The sequence below is a fragment of the Bufo bufo genome, chromosome 2 (assembly GCF_905171765.1).
Source record: "Bufo bufo chromosome 2, aBufBuf1.1, whole genome shotgun sequence".
Taxonomy (NCBI): domain Eukaryota; kingdom Metazoa; phylum Chordata; class Amphibia; order Anura; family Bufonidae; genus Bufo; species Bufo bufo.
Genome location: NC_053390.1, coordinates 401,319,424 through 401,340,455, shown reverse-complemented (window position 1 = coordinate 401,340,455; position 21,032 = coordinate 401,319,424). Strand labels below are relative to the sequence as shown.

The window sequence follows — 21,032 nt, the reverse complement described above, 5'->3', positions numbered from 1 at the left end:
CTTACTCCATATATACATTACATAGAGTACATGTACCCTAAATATACACTATATACATTATACTTGCCTTATACATACACTATATACTGTACACGTACCTTATACACTAAATATTGACGACACTCACCCTATACAAGCACTATATACACGATATATACACTGTATACTCTACACATACTCAATATACAGACTAAGTATAAAGATTACACCTATATACACACTACAGAGACTACACTATACATATACTATATACACTACATTAATCTTATATGCTGACACTATATAGATTGCTTATCCTATATACACACTATATACACTACACTTATCATATGTAACGCTATAATGACTACACATCATATACATACACTATATACACTAAACTTACCCCATATACAGAAACTATATAAATTACACATATCCTATACATACAATATATACATTGCACTTACCCCACATATAATATATATATAAATATATATACTACACATACCCTATATACAGATAATATATAAATTAAACACTTACCCTGTACAAACACTATGTACACTATACATTTACTATATACTCTACACATACCTAATATACAGACTAGTTATAAAGATTACACTTATCATATATACAAAACATAAATACTACATTTATGCTATATACATACTACATAGACTACACTTTGAAGATATACTATATACAATACACTTACCCTATACATAAACTATATACACTATGTTTATCCTATATGCAGACACTATATAAATTGTTTATCCTATATAAACACCATATATACTACACTTACCTTATATACAGACATTAAATAGATTACGCTTATCCTATAAGCACACTATATAGAATATACCTATCCTATGTACACACTATGTAGAGTACACTTACCTTACACATTCACTATATACACTACACTTACCCTAAACACACACTACATACACTATACATACACTATATATACTACACTTACCCTATATACAGGCAATATATAGATTAATTATCCTATATATACACACACTAAATGCACTACACTTACCGTATATACACACTGCATTGATGAGACATATCATATGCATACACTATATACACTAAACTTTCCCAATATACAGAACCTATATAAATTACACTTATTCTATACATACAATATATACATTACATTTACCCTACATATATACACTATACTTACCCTATATACAGACACTATATAGAATAACTATCATATATGCACACTATATGCACTACACTTACCGTATGTACACACCATATAGACTACATATACCATATACATACAATATATATATATATATATATTACACTTAGCCAATATACAGGCACTGTATAAATTACACAACACTTAGCCTACAAAAACACTATATATACTCTACACATACCCAATATACAGACTAACTATAAAGATTACACTTATCTTATATATAAAACTTTAAGACTACAGTTATCCTATATATACACTACATAGACTACACTATATATATGCTATATACAGTACACTTACCCTATATATAAACTATATACACTACCTTTATCCTATATGCAGACACTATATAGATTGCTTATTCTATATAAACGCTAAATATACTACACTTACCTTATATGCAGACATTAAATATATTACGCTTATCCTATAAGCACACTATATAGATTACACCTATCCTAAGTACACACTATGTAGACTACACTTACATTACAAATACACTCTATTCACTACACTTACCGTGTGTACACACTATATTAATTACACATACCCTATACATACACTATATACACTAGCCTTATCCAGTATACAGACACATTATAGATTACACCAATCCTATATACACACTACATAGACTACACTTAACCTACACATACACTAAAATCGTTGCACTTACCGTATAATACAATATATACACTACACTTACCCTATGCACAAACACTATAAAGATTCACTTATCCTGCATACACACTATGTAGACTACACTTACCTTATATACACACACTATGTAGACTACACTTACCTTATATACACACACACTATGTAAACTACACTTGCCCTATGTACATACTGTATAGACTACATTTACCATATATAGAAACTTTATAGACAATACTTACCCTATATATACACTACATTTATTATAGTTACCATATACATACACTATAAACACTACACTTACACTATATACAGACACTATATAGATTACACTTATCCTACACACATGCGCTATATACACTACGGTTATCCTATATACACACTATTACACTGCACCTTATTCATACGCTATATACACTTACCCTATATACAGACTAACTATAAAGAATATACCTGTCCTATATACACAACATAAAGGCAACACTTATCCTATCCTGTGGTCTGTGAGAAGGTTCTCTGTGAAGACTGCGGAGACTGAAGATTGTGTCTGAATTAAAAAGAAAACATGACATAAATATTGGAGCAGTTGTTGGACTCTTTAACACATACTGTCTATCAGGATGGACCCCGTGTCTCAATCTTGTATCAAACAACGAGTGACCCCGATGTCCATTGTAACTTGTCACACCTCACCTTTCATTTGCTAAGTGAACTGGACAACTGCAACTTCTGATACTGACTCATTTCCAACATTCTGTCATTTTCTGTGAGTTTGTTGATGTCGTCACATAAAATATGTACATGTAGTCTCAGCCCAATGGAGATTCTTAAAGGGTTGCAAAAAGAAGTATAAAAAGTATTCCCAAATCGTGCACCAAGACCCTAATTAGCATATTTATTAAGATATCTCTGCAACAGCAATTTGGGTAATAAAAGTATCAAACGGAAAATGCAAATGTGATCGCACACTACATCCAGCATTATGCCCTGCCTCCATGCTGGATGAGACATTGGTGTACATTTTGGCCAAAGCGTAATAAGCCACTCACCGCATCAAGGTCGTCTCATTTGAGTGGTCCCTAACGCTATTTCCTACCTGTTTATGGGCCATGACAGCCACACAAAGTCCAGGGAATGCAGGTCAGCATGCAAGCCAAGCACATTCTGCTTTTAACCCCGTCCGGTGCCATTACAGCTTTCATCGGATCCAGGGATGCAAGTACCAACATGCATGCTGAGCCCACCATATACTTCTCCTGGAGCCAAATGGCTACTGGTAGGTTCTATACAAGCAGACTCAGTTTTATACTGACTTTAAAACCAGCCTCCAGGACAGATTGACTGGTCAGGTGTGCAGGACTCAAAGGAGATCGCCACGCCTCCAATATATGCTACAAAGAAAAAAAATGTGGGGGGTTGAGTCCGCACAACCTGTCTGTAGGTGCAGATCACTATGGCGAAATACATATACAAACGGAAAATGCAAATGTGATCGCACACTACATCCAGCATTATGCCCTGCCTCCATGCTGGATGAGACATTGGTGTACATTTTGGCCAAAGCGTAATAAGCCACTCACCGCGTCAAGGTCGTCTCATTTGAGTGGTCCCTAACGCTATTTCCTACCTGTTTATGGGCCATGACAGCCACACAAAGTCCAGGGAATGCAGGTCAGCATGCAAGCCAAGCACATTCTGCTTTTAACCCCGTCCGGTGCCATTACAGCTTTCATCGGATCCAGGGATGCAAGTACCAACATGCATGCTAAGCCCACCATATACTTCTCCTGGAGCCAAATGGCTACTGGTAGGTTCTATACAAGCAGCTTCAGTTTTATACTGACTTTAAAACCAGCCTCCAGGACAGATTGACTGGTGTGCAGGACTCAAAGGAGATCGCCACGCCTCCAATATATGCTACAAAGAAAAAAAATTTGGGGGGTTGAGTCCGCACAACCTGTCTGTAGGTGCAGATCACTATGGCGAAATACATATACAAACGGAAAACTCAACCCCCCACATTTTTTTTCCGATCTCCTTTGAGTCCTGCACACCTGACCAGTCAATCTGTCCTGGAGGCTGGTTTTAAAGTCAGTATAAAACTGAGTCTGCTTGTATAGAACCTACCAGTAGCCATTTGGCTCCAGGAGAAGTATATGGTGGGCTCAGCATGCATGTTGGTACTTGCATCCCTGGATCCGATGAAAGCTGTATTGGCACCGGACGGGGTTAAAAGCAGAATGTGCTTGGCTTGCATGCGGACCTGCATTCCCTGGACTTTGTGTGGCTGTCATGGCCCATAAACAGGTAGGAAATAGCGTTAGGGACCACTCAAATGAGACGACCTTGACACGGTGAGTGGCTTATTACGCTTTGGCCAAAATGTACACCAATGTCTCATCCAGCATGGAGGCAGGGCATAATGCTGGATGTAGTGTGCGATCACATTTGCATTTTCCGTTTGTATATGTATTTCGCCATAGTGATCTGCACCTACAGACAGGTTGTGCGGACTCAACCCCCCACATTTTTTTTCTTTGTAGCAATAAAAGTATCAAGCATATTTATATTTTTTATTCACATAGCCGTATCAGGGCTTGTCTTTTGCAGTACAATATGTACTTTCTAATGGCGCCATTTATAGTTGCATACAATGTGAATGGGAAGCGGAAACAAATTTCAAATGGGGTGGAATTATAAAAAAATAAACAATTCTGCAACATTTATATTAGTTTTTTTAACACCGTTTCCTATGCATTAAAACTGACCAATTATTTTTATTCTTGGTCATTACGATTACATTAGTCCCAGGTGCCTGCAGTTTAAAACAGAAGGCACCTGGCGGATATGGCGCCCGCTCTGCTCATGCGGTTTTTGTTGCAGAAGCGCACAGAAATCCGTACAGAAATTTGTGCTGATTTTCTACACCTTACCCTACACCTGTGTACAGGCACCCTAAGGCTTGGAGGGGAGAATGCAAATTAACTCATACCAGCCCAACCAACTATCTGAATAAAAAATTTCCCTTTTTGGGAGGGTTTTTCCGATATTTATATGACTGTGCCTGTAGTAATAGAGCAAGATTTGCATTTAAGGGTTCAATCCAAAAAAGCTGGTTTCACAAGCTAAGGCCTCATGCACACGACCGTGCCGTTTTTTGCGGTCCTCAACCGCGGATCCGCAAAAAACGGAAGCCGTCTGTGTTGCCTTCCGCAATTTGCGGAACTGAACGGGCGCCGGCAATATAAATGCCTATAACAACGGTCGTGTGCATGAGGCCTAAACCGCAATGCATATGAAGAACCTAACTTACAGGCAACTACATGAGATGAGTTTAAAAACGCCAAGAATTTTCACATTTTAAAGGGTTTCTGTCACCCTGCAAAACTCTTTTTTTTTTTTTTGGATAGTTAGATTGCTCATAGTGCGATATAGCAGAATATAATGCTCTTACTTACTTTCATGCGGCCGATTCTTTATAAAACGAACTTTTATAATATGTAAATGAGGGCTCTACCAGCAAGTAGGGCGTCTACTTGCTGGTAGCTGCTGCAGAAATCCGCCCCCTCACCGTGTTGATTGACAGGGCCAGCCGTGATCTCCTCCTCCGGCCGGCCCTGTCAGTAATTCAAAAATCGCGCGCCTCGCGTCATTCGGCGCAGGCGCTCTGAGATGAGGAGGCTCGTATCCTCAGCACTCCCTCAGTGCGCCTGTGCCGATGACATCACCGAAAGAGAAGACGTCATCGGCGCAGGCGCACTGAGGGAGTGCTGAGGAGACGAGCCTCCTCATCTCAGAGCGCCTGCGCCGAATGACGCGAGGCGCGCGATTTTTGAATTACTGACAGGGCCGGCCGGAGGAGGAGATCATGGCTGGCCCTGTCAATCAACACGGCGAGGGGGCGGATTGCTGCAGCAGCTACCAGCAAGTAGACGCCCTACTTGCTGGTAGAGCCCTCATTTACATATTATAAAAGTTCGTTTTATAAAGAATCGGCCGCATGAAAGTAAGTAAGAGCATTATATTCTGCTATATCGCACTATGAGCAATCTAACTATCCAAAAAAAAAAAATATGAGTTTTGCAGGGTGACAGAAACCCTTTAAGTCTTCATTCACACAGTCAGTGTTTGGTCAGTGATTTCCATCAGTGATTGTGAGCCAAAACCAGGAGTTGATCCTACACAGACATAAGGTAGAAGGGAAATATCGCCGCCTGTTCTGTGTTTTGGACCCGCACTTGGTTTTGGCTCAAAATCACTGATGGAAATCACTGACCAACCACTGACTGTGCCAATAAGGCCCTAATGCAATCATCTGCAGTGTCTGCCATTCTTTATACTTCACCGTTCTTTAGGTAACTTCACCACAAGTGTTGTAGACCTGACCAAAAGTCCTATTTTTCCTAGACACATAATAAACCGTTCAAATTTAGGGAAAACGCTAAACATCTTTCCCTGTTTTATTGTATTTATTGTAGCTTACTAAAAACACACCAGTGTTATACGGAGATATCCCGCACCTGAATATAACAGTTAGATATATCTCAGTATCTTACCCCAGAAATCCCACCGTGAGCAGTGGGCGTAAGCGCAGCTCCTCCGGGTGTCTCCGAAATTCATCACAAACCATAAAATCAGTTTCATCTCCCAAGGAGCCAACTGATGATTTTTAGATTCAAGCCGACCAACAGCTGTCTGTTTACTGCAGTTGCCATGGTGATGTCAACATCAGAGTTAAAGGGGACATTACCTTCCTGATCACTTTTTTCTTTTCAAATACTAATCTTGATGAATTCCTGCACTTATGTCAAGTGTTAATGAAATCCAATAATCCTGATTTTTTTTTAAAGTAGTGGCAATCTCCAACGGGATCTTAGTGCTGGAGTGCCTGTTAGGCCAGGTTCACATCACCGTTTAGCTTTCCGTTCTTCTGTATTTTAAGCATCCGTTATGCTCAGTTATGCACGTGTTGCATCCTTTTTAGCCATTTCCATCTGGAATCCGTTATTTTAGAGGGGAAAAATTCCTACTAATTTTGCAGTCTAAAATAACGGATCGTAGACAGAAATGGCTAAAACGAAGGCAACATGTGCATAACAGATGCTTAAAATACATGTGAACTCAGCCTTAGGCCTCATGCACATGGCCGTTGTGCGGTCGTTCCGTGCATTGGGGACTGCAATTTGCGGTCCCTAAAGCACGGGCAATCACCGTGCGGCGGCCATGACGAATCGAGACCTATTTAACTTAAATTCCTTTGCTGTCTGGATTCATTTTTCCATCACATTATACACTGCTTTTTCCTATGGTTACAAAAACCCTGTAAACCATCAGTGGTGGCCCTGCTTGCACACTATAAGAGAAAGCACCAGCCTATGTGAGTTTCCACAGTCCTGGTCACCAGAGAGGATTACAGGGTGGTCATAACCATGGTAACGAGCAGTGTATATGTAACGCCCCAGAGTGGCATTACCACTTCTTCACGCCGCTACTATCTCTAATGTGCTAATATCATGTCATCTTGTGTATTTATTTCAGGTCCACTACACTGTGCATTTCTAATGTTTGCAACTGTTGTGTTTAAATGCAATTTGCCTGGTTTACCAGCAGGTGGCAGCAAATACGGCAGAGCTATATTTAGGTAGAATGGAGCTTTTCATTCCATTTTATACCCCCTCGGTGGAGGAGTGGGCCAGTCCCACTTCCTGCAGGAAGGGTGGGGATTAGTGAGAGTCAGTTCCAGCTTACCCCCTGCCAAGGGAGGGTGTGCTGGGCACGTCTCTCCTGAACATGCCCAAGCCAAGCCATCCAGAGCACCCTTAGCTCTGCTGGACATGGAGGCCAAAGCTTAAAGCCTCAGGAGCCAGGAGGAGTATTTCCTTGCCAAACATAGAGTCAGACTACTAAGTGTTGTGCAGCATAAAGAAGAAGCAAAGTTATACAGCCAGCCTGATAGTACAGCAGAGCCAGAGAGCAACAAATGTAGCAGTGATGAGTTTGCCTGCCAGAGTCCTAATGCTAAAGCCTGCTGGGACCAAGGCAAAGTTGGAACTGCATCTCAAGATCTGGACTCAAGTTATTCTTTTATCCCTCAACTATTCCCCCTATTTGTTTCCTTCGGAGCCAATGCCTATGGTCCAGCCGTATCCAGGTAGGAGCACCCTGACACTCACACCTCATATAAAGGGACATTTTAGGCCACCCTATACCACTCGGCCGTTCCTACACCTGGGACGCGACATAGAGGGCCCTGTGGCGCGGCCACCCATTGCAAATATTGTTATACTCACCTCATCCACTTGCACACAAAGAGACAGTAACTCCTCTTTTGATTAAAGAGGATCTGTTGCGCTGGGAGCGTGCAATGACGTCATCACGCTGAGCGCCGGTCCTTCGGCAGGTCCTTTTTATTCAATAGAGGAGCAAGAGGATGAGGTAAGTATATATATATTTTCTTCATTTTTTTTGCTGAAATGAAACATTACAGCAGGGAGCCACTATGGGGCATTATTACTGCAGGGGTCACTATGGCAAACATTATGGGCCACCATGGGGAACATTAGTACTGCTAATGGCCACTATGGGAGACATTATTTCTGCCGGGGGGCACTATGGGGGATATTATTACTGCTGGGGGCCACTATGGGGACATTATTACTGCTGGGGGGTATTATGTACACTGAGGGCACATACGTGGAACACTGAGGTGTGAATGAGGTTTTATAGAGCTTAGAGCGTTTAGGATTGTACGGTAACAGAATTCAGACATGTCGGTTCAGCATGTTAGGGATCAGCTCCCTGAAAAGATTGCACTGAAAGGCTCAATAGCCTTGTGTAATTTCCACTAATTAGTAGCTACAGTAGATGCATTTCTCCAGTGTGGAAATGGGGCAGTTTTTTCCTTTGTAACTAAAATGTATTTCACACCTCCACTAGGTGGCAGCAATGTACTGGTTACCTTTTCATATGACAGAAAACACAACACAGGTGTGAATACAGCCTTAGGCCTAGTTCACACGAACGTATGGCTTTTATAGTTTTTTGCGGTCTGTTTTTCACGGATCCGTTGTTCCGTTTTTGAGTTCCGTTGTGTTTCCGTTTCCTTTCCGTTTTTACGTTCCGTTTTTACGTATGCCATGTACAGTATACAGTAATTACATAGAAAAAATTGGGCTGGGCATAACATTTTCAATAGATGGTTCAGTAAAAACGGAACGGATCCGGAAGACATACGGATGCATTTCCGTATGTGTTCCGTTTTTTTTGCGGACCCATTGACTTGAATGGAGCCACGGAACGTGATTTGTGGCCAAATATAGGACATGTTCTATCTTTGAAAGGAACGGAAAAACTGAAATACGGAAACGGAATGCTTACGGAACACATTCCGTTTTTAATGCGGAACCATTGAAATGAATGGTTCCGTATACGGACCGTATACGGAACACAAAAAAACGGCCCGTATACTAAATGTGCAATAAAAACGTTCGTGTGAACTAGACCTTACCATAACTTGTTAACCCCTTCTCACCCTGTGAGATTTTAATACATCATGGGAACTATGTAGTTCCAGCCAATTGACATAATAGCAGAAGTTGTTCCTGTGGGGTCGCTGTGGGAGGCCAGTTTTGACTGAAAACCAGGCTCCAGGCCTGGCTGTTTAATGCCTTGGATGCTGCAAACAATAGCAACCGTAGCATCTAAGGAGTTTAAGAGACGAAAGGGGCTTCCTATGTCAGCACGTTGCAACAAAATTGTGTGGTGCCATTAACAAAGGCCTCCAGGTCAGACATGTGCAGAAGTGTAATAGCACCTATGGCAGAGTCTAATAGTATACTTTTTTCTTTGTATTTCCCGGCCTGACCACGGTCATCTTAAAGGGGTTGTCTCACTTCAGCAAATAGCATTTATTATGTAGAGGAAGTTAGTACAAACCACTTACTAATTTATTGTCATTATCCATATTGCTTCGTTTGGCTGGACTCATTTTTCCACATTTCACATTATAAACTGCTCTTTTCCATGGTTATGACCACCCTGAAATCCATCAGTGGTGGCCGTGCTTGCACACTATAGGAAAAAGTGCTGACCTACATATTTGGTGGTTGGTACCGTAAGACCTAACATAGGCTAGTGCTTTTTCCTATAGTGTACGAGCACGACCACCACCACTGATGGATTGTAGGGTGGTCGTAACCATGGAAACTAGCAGTGTATAATGTAATGGAAAAATGAATCTAGCCAGCAAAGGAGGTAATATGGTGAATCACACTACATTAGTAAGTGCCTTGTATTTACTTTCTCTACATAAGAAATGCCACTTGCTGAAGTGAGACAACCCCTTTAAGCCTAATTCACATGTCAGCATACCTCTCAACTTTTTGGACTTGAACTGGCTGGTTAGGCGATAGGGCTGATCTGGCTGGCTAGGCGGACGTCCCCTTCCTCCCTCTACAGATGGTGAAGCTCCAGGTCTCCAGACACATCAAGCACGGCTCTGCAAATGGCCGTTTGTCCTTCTGTTATGGGACATTCATCTGTGGGTTCTTTATGTCATAGACTTATGCATCTATGACATCAGCCGCACAGTTGCCATAGTTACTACAGGGGCTTATTATTGGTACCTACCTCATGCACTTTAACTGTGAAGTCAGCCACAGTGGTCCCAAGTATTAACCCTTTCTTGACTGACTGGAGACTCTACAATATACTTGTCACTAGAAAGGCCCCTAATCACTATGGCATTTAAAAGCTGCCCTACCAATAGTAAGTTAGGGAGTGTAATGACAGATTTGAGGTGTAATATGCACACCCATGCCCTCAAGTCCATTTGCTACATCTGAATTTACACAGATTCCAGTGGACTTTTCTTTTGGTGCCAATAAGTAGCGATCGACCAAACTATCACATTAACAAGATTTTAGTATAACCAGTTTCTTATACATTGTCTTTGAAATGACCAATACCTCATCTAAAAAAAATCTGCATGGAAGCTTCCACAAAGAGTACACATTCAAAACGAATAGGAATCAGGATTGGTACAGAGAAGAATTAAGGGGGTCATTTATCAAACTGGTGTAAAGTAGAACTGGCTTAGTTGCCCATAGCAACCAATCAGATTCCTCATTTTATTTTCCAAAGGGGCTGTCCAAAATAAAAGATAGAATCTGATTGGTTTAATTTATGCTACAGATTTCCACTGTATATTTCACCGTTTGCAATGCGTAGGGTTAGATCTTTGGTAAATCCGCACCGAAATCCACTGTGGAATGTCAGCAAAATCTGCAGTAAAATTTCCAAGAAAGGGACCCTGTCACACACAGCCAGGAAAGGGGGAAGTGGCCGACGTTGGGCTGCTCTCTCCTTTCACTTTAGTGGGGCTTAAGAAAATAGCCAAGTAGGCGAGCTCCGCTCTTTTCGGATGGGACATTTTTTATATGGATATGCCGTTAATGGGCAGATATTTTACCCCGCAGGTTTTGTCTATCAATCTGAAACAGTTGGTTTCCAACCACATATTTAATATGCTTTTCTGTGCTTCTATAGGAACTCGACTTTATGGATTAAACACACAGCAGCCATAGCATCACCAAAATTTATGATGCAGCGACCAAGCAGGTTCAATCACCAACCACACAGAGACGGTTACAACAGTCTTCCTATCTGCGTGGCATGCCGGTGGACGCCAGGCTGATAGTTAGGGCAAGAAGCTTTCAGGATACAAGCCCCAGACCAGCATCCCAGATGGAGAAACCAAGAGTCAACAGAATCAGCTGAATCTGGGAGGCTGTGTGGTGATAGGAACATCTATTTTTTGATCCAATTCAATTATGCTAATACCAGATGTTGGGTCAACTGGGCCATTGTGGTATTGTTTAATAAGATAAGCACCAATCTTCACACAAGCAAATCACTTAATCCCATGGAAATGTATGGAGGTCTAGAGATAAAGGGCCAGATTTATCATTAGCTCAAGTCAGAATAATGGAGTGAAAAAGTCGCAAATTTTTGCGCAATCGCTTAAACTGTGCAAAAATTTGCGACTTTTATTGGCTCTTCGTTCATCACTACACCCGGGACCCCCGCCGATCATCTGTTTGAGAAGGCAGTAGTGCCACAGCTTTCTCTCAGCTTTCCCTAGGCCATGTGACATCACATTCATTGGTCACATGGCCTAGGCGCAGCTCTATACAATGTACAGCGCTCTGATTGGTAAACTGTGAGAAGGTCTGTTGCATTCTCAAACAGCTGATCAGTGAGGGTCCCGGATGTCAGACCACCACTGATCAGATATTGATGACCTATCCAGAGGATAGGTCATCAGTGTAAAACTCCCAGAAAACCACTTTAATGTGTGGAGGCTGACTCAAGAAGGAAGATGTTGAGCCAGACTAGAATTATCAGAAATGTTTGGGCACAGGTAAATCCAGCCTCTGTTTTCTTATAGTATATCTATGTTGGTTTAGGCGTGTTTTAACATCCCAAGTTGTTTCACCAACATACCACAGGTTACACGGACATGATAATAACATAGATATACTATAAGAAAACAGAGGCTGGATTTACCTGTGCCCAAACATTTTAAGGAAGCAGGACACTGTGAACGTGATTTGAAATTTAGAGTACTTGAGCAAGTGCCTTTGTCCAGAAGGGGTGGAGATAGGACGATACGTTCAAAGAAGAGAGCTCTACTGGATCTTTGAGGTACAAACTCTCAAGCCCAGAGGCCTCAATGTGGATTTCAGGGTTATATGAATATCTCTCATTGTCTTTTTTCTGTTCTTTTTCTGTTTTTCCTGTTTTGTTTTTTCTTCCTTCTTCGCTTCTTTTCTTCTTTTTCTTTTTTCTATGGTTCTGATGAACTCTGCCCTTCTCTCTCGTATAGGTTTTATACATGTGCAAGCATTGGATTTATTCCAATAACTGATTCCTGTTTTATCTATTATTTTCTATATAGATGGATATACAAACCTGTTCAATAATGAATTACCTCCTTGGAAGCTACAAGACAGCAGGACCATATTGGTGGTTATGGATATGTGAAAAAATAATTGTATTAAAAAATTTTGTGCTCACTGATGCATGTATGTAATCACATTGGGACATATGACGACACAGACAAGATCTGACCTTGCAATTTTTTCTAATATTATGGGACCTTTGGCACAGTGCAGATGGCCACTGGTTTTAGGCCATGTATCTGTGTATATTGGATCCCTAGGGCATTATACAGTCTGCGTGTGATTGGATGTTTTTTTCAGGATGGGGATCGGGATGCAGAGTCGCTTCATGGTGAGGGCTGCGTCTGTGGATCCCATTTGGGCATGCTGCCTCCGAACGGGTGACCCCCGGTGGAGATGCCACACCCCCTGAGATAAAGTGTGACTGCCTACGACAGGTGGACCATTAGATATATAACCATTGACATATGATGGTATGGGAGTATGTTTATAGGGGTGATATTGGCGGGATGCCATTAGCCCCGTTTGCATTGTTTGACTCCCTCCTTTTGAGTAATCATTAAAAAAAATGGTGCAGTATGATAGGTCTGCTGGAATAAATGGCGGTCATGTGACTTTGTCATGTGAGATGTGTGTGTCAGACTGTTTCCACCCTACTTTGGGAATGAGCATGCTCGGTCGATGTTCAGTGCCAGGTCGCCATCTTGAATGTGGATGAATTATCTGTTTTTAATCAACACAATTATGTACACCTGATTTGTGATATTGAATAATGATGTTATGCACTGTAATCATATGAATTTATGGACACATTTTTGGCACATAGCACTTTATGACTTATTGTCTGCTTTTAGTGAGATTTGATTTGATATATATTGTTTTTAACATTGTTTTTGTAAAGATTAATGTATAATTATGTAATCACTTTGTTAATCATGTATGCTATATAAGCACTTGATTTTGCACTATGTATTATGGCTTGACAAAGGCTCCATGGAGTGAGTTAAAACGTTGCTGTTACCACATGGGTGATTAAAATAGCCTTATTTTCACGGATATTTGAGTGCTGCCTTGGCCTTTTTTACACATATCTAATAGGACCAGGTCCGTGGTCTGCTTCAAGGAATTGCACCAGTTTGGATTTGTGTGCTGCTCTTCAACTTTTTTTCTACATATTGTGTTATTTTTGGTCACTCCATACCAAGAGTATGCTGCATTTGTAAAAGACATGCCATGGAAAACAAAAAACTAAGCAATATGCATGATACCTCCTGCATAAAATGACATCAGAACACAACACATTGATTGAGCATAAGGAAGGTCAAAAAGTTGTATTTGTTTAGTGTATAACTTTCTTCATGATCACGTAAGTAACATTCAGAAAATCATGGTATCTTCGAAATGTACATATATTTGCTCAGTTTTTATTGTGATAATAACGTGTGATGTAGGTATAAAATTCTACAAGCAGTATTCATCTTAACAGATGGCAAGCCATAGTAATGTAAACTGTATACAGACATATTTAAACTTGTATAATTGCTTTTCCGGTATTCTCTCCACGAAGCATTCCTATGAATCCAGCCGGCATGTTCTCGAAACCTTTGGTGATGTGTTCATGATATTTCACCTTACCCTAAAAGAAAATAATGAATGTTACTGTATCTTATAATAGTGTACATCTATATTTAATCACCAGATTCGGTGATGTCTAACCCAACTATACAGTATGTAATGAATTTTGTAGTTTTATGTGGAAATTTCAGATCCAAAAAGAGTTCTTTTTTTCATATTGTTTGTTAATATGTTAAATTTACATTGATAAAACCCATATAGAGTATCACAGGTAGGGATGAGCGAAGCGAGCTTTGGATCCTAGATCCGTCTCTGTACAGCATTAAAATGTATGGGCTCATGAGACTTCCGTGAATAACTTAGGCATTTGATTATTAAACTTGAAAACCATTTAAAAAAAGGTATACAAAGTCAGCTTCAGTACCGACACCAACTTTGGAACCAAGTTTTAAAATGGCTTTCAAGTTGAGAAATTAAATCCCGAAGTTATTCACCATATTCAGTCATATCAATTAAAGCTGGCCATTTCTGGTACTGCAAGCCCAGTGCTATTGAAGCACTGAAGCATCCATTTTAGATTCATTCGGAAGCTGCATTCTTAGTGAGAGGGGGGACAGTGTAGCTGCTGCTGATTTAATAGGGAAATCGATAGCTAGGCAAGCGTATTCAGTCTCCACTGCAGTCCTGAAGGACTCATCTGATCTCTGCTGTAAGGACAGCACCCCAAAAAGCCCTTTTTAGGGCTAGAACATCAGTCTGCTTTTTTTTTTCTTCTGTGTAATCAAATTGCAGTTGCCTGCCTGCCAGCGTGTGTGTCAGGCTCCCAGCCCTGCAAGTGCATAGTGTCACCAGCGCAACTCATATCTGGTGTCACATTCGATTCCTTTTAAAGAAAAAAAAACAATTTTGACTGAATAAATAGCAGTCAGTTACACACGTGTTTGTGTGTTTAAGGCCCAGTGCAGTGCATAGTGTCACTTCAGCGCAACTCATATCTTGTGTCACAGTAGCTTGCACGCATAGTACAACTTAACTTATCTAAAAAAAATGACAGGCAGACCACCCCGCAGGGGCCGTCATGGTAGTGGTGCTGTGATTCCCTTTGGCCCTAGACTAATGCCCAGTGTTCAGAGGCCATGTACCCTGAACTCGAAAAGTTCTGAGGACATAGTTGACTTGCTAACACAGGACACCCAATCTACTACAGCTTCCGCTCGGAACCTTGACGCACCACCCTCCTCCAGCTCAGCTTTGTGCACCTCTCAAGTTACCACTTGCCCGCCTGCCGCCACCACCAACACTAGCACCACAGCCGCTTCACTTGATCTGTCAGAAGAGTTATTTACACATCAGTTGGAAGAAATGAGTGATGCGCAACCATTATTGCCAGAGGATGTAGATAACAGGGATATGTCTCAGTCAGGCAGCATTACACACATGGACGTACGGTGTGATGATGATGATGTTGTACCCGCTGCTGCTTCCTTTGTTGAGTTTTCAGATACAAGTGAAGCGGTTGATGATGACGATGTGTCCGTGGATGTCACGTGGGTGCCCGCTCGAAGAGAAGAAGAACTGGGGGAAAGTTCGGATGGGGAGACAGAGAGGAGGAGGAGACGAGTTGGAAGCAGGGGGAGGTCATCGCAAGGAGCTAGTGGCACAGTCAGACAGCATGCATCGGCACCCGGGGTCAGCCAGACAGCACGCCAATCAACGCATGCTGTTGCCACCACCAGAATGCCGTCATTGCAGAGCTCAGCAGTGTGGCATTTTTTTTGTGTGTCTGCCTCTGACAACAGCGATGCCATTTGCAACCTGTGCCAAAAGAAACTGAGTCGTGGGAAGTCCAACACCCACTTAGGTACAACTGCTTTGCGAAGGCACATGATCTCACATCACAAACGCATATGGGATCAACACATGATGAGTACAAGCAGCACACAAACTCAAAGCCAAAATCCTCCTCCTGATCCTGCATCTTCAGCCACGTCAACAACTGCTGTCCTCCTTGCCCCCTCTCAACCATCCGCCACTCCGCCTCTCACCTACCGCAGTTCCTGCTCATCTGCCCACAGTCAGGTGTCTGTCAAGGAAATGTCTGAGCGTAATAAGCCAATGTCACAAAGTCACCCCCTTGCCCGGTGTCTGACAGCTAGCTTGTCGGAACTCTTAGCCCGCCAGCTTTTACCATACAAGCTGGTGGAGTCTGAGGCCTTCAAAAAATTTGTAGCTATTGGGACACCGCAGTGGAAGGTACCCAGCCGAAATTTCTTTTCACAAAAGGCAATCCCCAACCTGTACTCTATTGTGGAAAAGGAAGTCATGGCATGTCTGGCACACAGTGTTGGGGCAAGAGCCCATCTGACCACTGATACCTGGTCTGCAAAGCACGGTCAGGGCAGGTATATCACCTACACTGCGCATTGGTTAAACCTGCCAAGCATGGAATGCGTGGGTCTGCAGAGGAGTTGGTGACACACCTCCTCTACTCCTCCTACTCCATCCTCTTCCATAACCTCCTCGGCTGAGTCCTCTTCTGCTGCTGCCTCTTGCTCCACATCAACGGCACCCCCCCAGCTCCCCAGGGGCTATTTCACATCCCGGATATGGCAGTGTCACGCCGTCTTGAGGTTGACTTGCCTGAAAGCTGATAGGGGACGAAATAGGGATTAAACTGATAAGAATAGAACAACATAACACACCACAACTATCTGGCGGCACATTAGATTGCACGCGCAGTGCCCCAAATTTGAAGTAGGAGGACCGACCAAGCATCTTTTTCCATCTCCCCGTTCCTAAAATCGATGCCATATACACGTCCCCTGATAGGGGACGTAACAGGGATTAGACTGATAAGAATAGAACAACATAAAACACCACAACTATCTGGCGGCACATTAGATTGCACGCGCAGTGCCCCAAATTTGAAGTAGGAGGACCGACCAAGCATCTTTTTCCATCTCCCCGTTCCTAAAATCTATGCCATATACACGTCCCCTGATAGGGGACGTAACAGGGATTAAACTGATAAGAATAGAACAACATAACACACCACAACTATCTGGCGGCACATTAGATTGTACGCGCAGTGCCCCAAATTTGAAGTAGGAGGACCGACAAAGCATCTTTTTCCATCTCCCTGTTCCTAAAATCGATGCCATATACACGTCCCCTGATAGAGGACGTAACAGGGATTAAACTGATAAAAATAGAACAACATAACACACCACAACTATCTGGCGGCACATTAGATTGCACGTGCAGTGCCCCAAATTTGAAGTAGGAGGACCAACCAAGCATCTTTTTCCATCTCCCCGTTCCTAAAATCGATGCCATATACACGTCCCCATATAGAGGACGTAACAGGAATTAAACCTATAGTAATAGTACTACTTAAAACACCTTATAATAACGCAGAGAGAGGCAACGCAGAGAGAGGAGTCTGAAGAAGAGGAGTCAGAGGAGGAAGGTGGCTTTGAGGAGGTGGAAGACCAACCACAGCAGGCGTCCCAGGGGGCTTGTTGTCACCTTTCGGGGACCCTTGGTGTTGTACGTGGCTGGGTGGAGGAAGAGACCTTCAATGACATCAGTGAGGATAAGGAACGGGACATTGCTAGCTTGGTATCCAACCTTGTGCAAATGGGGAGTTTGCAGTTGTGCAAATGGACTGTTTGCGGTGCGTTAAACGGGGAGTTTGGTCTGTCACTGTGAAGCGGGCGTAACCCTTACACTACCTGATCGATACAACATCATACCTGATGTTTTAAGGCACGTTATTCCAAACAATTTAGGAATGTTAGGTGATTTATGCCCTTTATGGATTAAAACCCGACTCTGCGTCAACTACGTAATTTTCCATGGGAGTTTTGCCATGGATGCCCCTCCGGCATGCCACAGTCCAGGTGTTAGTCTCCTTGAAACAACTTTTCCATCACTATTGTGGCCAGAAAGAGTCCCTGTGGGTTTTAAAATTTGCCTGCCTATTGAAGTCAATGGCGGTTCGCCCGGTTCACCCGTTCGCGAACATTTGCGAAAACTCCCGTTCGCCGTTCGCGAACGGAAAATTTTATGTTCGCGACATCTCTATCTGCAAGCAGCATGATATAGAGCAGGAGGAGCTGAGAGGATTGATATATAATTTTGTAGGAAAAGATTCAGTATAACTTGTAATTTATACATTTAAACCTCTGCATTTTCTCACTTCAGTTGCATACAGGGGAGATGTTATCAGTGATTGCATTCTCTGTGTAAGTGTGTATACATATATAGCTGTCAGTCACTGATAGTGGTACATGGGGAGGTATTATCAGTGATTGATAGCATTCTATGTGCAAGTGTGTATATATAGATAGCTGTCAGTCACTGATACCTGTACACAGGGGAGGTATTATCAGTGATTGATAGCATACTCTGTGTAAGTGTGTATTGTAGGAAGGCGCAAGGGTCCGCCATTGACGGAAGGTATGTGTCACCGAGATTCCTGGCCTTGGTGAGGTAAGAGCCGGTAATTTCATGTGTCAGCGGCAGCTAGTGCTGGCTGACATGGTTTTGCTATTTAGAATGGCTGTAAAGCCGATCCGTGCTGGCTCTTACTGGGAGAAGCCAAAGTGCAGGGTGGGTGGCTTCTCCCCACGTTTCAGGCCGGGTCAGCACTGTCAGGTGGTAGGAATTTACTCCTCTCTGACAGTGAAACTCTGTCAGTCTCTGTGTTGGGACCTGGGAGTTTGGGTCTGGGTAAAGGCCTGCTACCTTGTTGGCTTGAGAGCAGGTGGTTTCTGCTATGTCCAAGGACTTCTGCATGGTGTGAACAAACACCAGACTTAATGTGACTGTTTGTTTTGCTTATCCTTTTGTGTGAATAAACACCGAACTGTTTAAGTTAAAGACGTTGTCGTTGCCTCTATACTGCGTCCGCAAGCCTGTCTACCAGAGCAATTCCCACAGTATACAGAGATAGCTGTCAGTCACTGATAGCTGTACACAGTGCATTTTCTCTAGCGTATATGCACACTATCTACCAGAGCACACTACTCCTTGTTTTCAATCTACATTTCTAAGAAGCAACAGTTTGAAAAAGGCCTGATGGTTGAAACGTCATGATTTGTACAGCCGCCCTCCAATAAGTATCACTTTGAATTGCACAAGTTCTGTTTCGTGCTGGAGTTCTTCTTATTGCATAGCTGTACACGGAAGCAGTCTTAAAAGGGTATTCTCTTCACATACAATGGGAGCATAACCCTAGGATATGCCCCCATTGTCTGATAGGTGCGGGTCCCACTTCTGGTACCCACACCTACAACGAGAACGGAGCAGGGAGAGCTGTGGCTGGAGGACCCCATCCTCCACCAAGCGCTGCCCCTATAGAAGTAAATGGAAGCGCACCGCGCACGCGCAGTCCCTGCTCCAATTTATTTCTATGGGGCAGACGGAAATAGCTGAGACAGCGCTCGGCTATTTTCGGCGGCCACATAAAAATGAATGGAGGGCAGCTGCACATGCGCAGTGCGCCCTCCGTTCATTTCCCCGCTCCGTTCTCATTGTAGGTGTGGGTCCCACCTCTGGGACCCGCACCTATCAGACAATGGGGGAATATCCTAGTGATATGCCCCCATTGTCTGTGATGGTAAAACCCCTTTAAGTAAGAAAAAGCAGAGATAAAGGTATTAAATTAAGTTTTACTGAATCTTTTCCCATAAAGTTATATATCAATCCGATCAGTTTCTCCTGTTATTTAACATGCTGTCTGAAAATTGCACTGCACTTTGTGGTTACAAATTCTCTTTAAACCAGTCCTCTGCCTTTGACACTGTCGACCACTCCCTTCTGTTACAAACTCTCTCATTTCTTGGCATCACTGATCTGGCCCTCTCCTGGATCACATCACAACTCACAGAATGGACAATTAACGTCTCCCACTCTCACACCACCTCCTCGTCTCATTCCCTCTCTGTTGGTGTCATGCAAGGCTCTATTCTAGGATCCCTGCTCTTCTCTATCTACACTTTTGGCCTGGGACAGCTCATAGAGTCTCATGACTTTCAGTATCACTTTTATGCCGACGACACATCAAATCTACCTCTTTGGCCCTGACATCACCATCTTACTATCCAGAATCCCACAATGCCTATCTTCCATACAGTGGCGTCGCCAGGGGGGGACCAGAGGGGGCCACGGCCCCCCCTACATCATGCTGTGCCCCCCCAACTAAAATACCCCCCCCCCCCCCCAGTGAGCCGCCGCCGCCGGGCACAAGGAGATGAGCGCTTCCATTGCGCTCATCTCCATTGTAAACTGCCTGTGCCAGCGGAGCAGAGGTGCAGGGGAGGGAGAGGCGTGTCCCTTCCCCTTCCTCTGATAGGCTGCAGGCAGGCCCGAAGTGGAGGAGAGGCCCCGCCCCCTAATGGCTCCTGTTTATCTTTCTAAAGCTAAAGGACCTTTGATGATGTCATCACAGGTCCTGTAAGGGAACTGCACAGTGTAAAGTGTAGTTCCCAGGTTAGAACGGTGCATCTGCCAGGACCTGTGATGACATAATCTTCAACATCACAGGTCCTGCAGAATCTAGCAAAGGAACTGCACCAAAAATGGTGTAGTTCCTAGGTTTCAAAGGTATATCTGCCAGGACC

At 42.9% G+C, this 21,032-nt stretch overlaps 1 protein-coding gene across 1 annotated transcript in view; it reads right to left on the bottom strand.

The window, feature by feature from the left end:
• Positions 1-6,217: 6,217 nt before the first annotated feature.
• The window catches only part of LOC120989267 (prostaglandin reductase 1-like), a 77,858-nt gene continuing 63,043 nt past the window's right edge, over positions 6,218-21,032 (bottom strand). The window contains exons 10-12 of the mRNA XM_040417257.1: positions 14,353-14,467; positions 7,648-7,649; positions 6,218-6,229 (exon numbers count right to left, since the gene is read on the bottom strand). Coding sequence (XP_040273191.1) covers positions 14,357-14,467 — 111 coding nt within the window. The 3' untranslated portion in view covers positions 6,218-6,229; positions 7,648-7,649; positions 14,353-14,356. The remainder of the gene's footprint in view (positions 6,230-7,647; positions 7,650-14,352; positions 14,468-21,032) is intronic.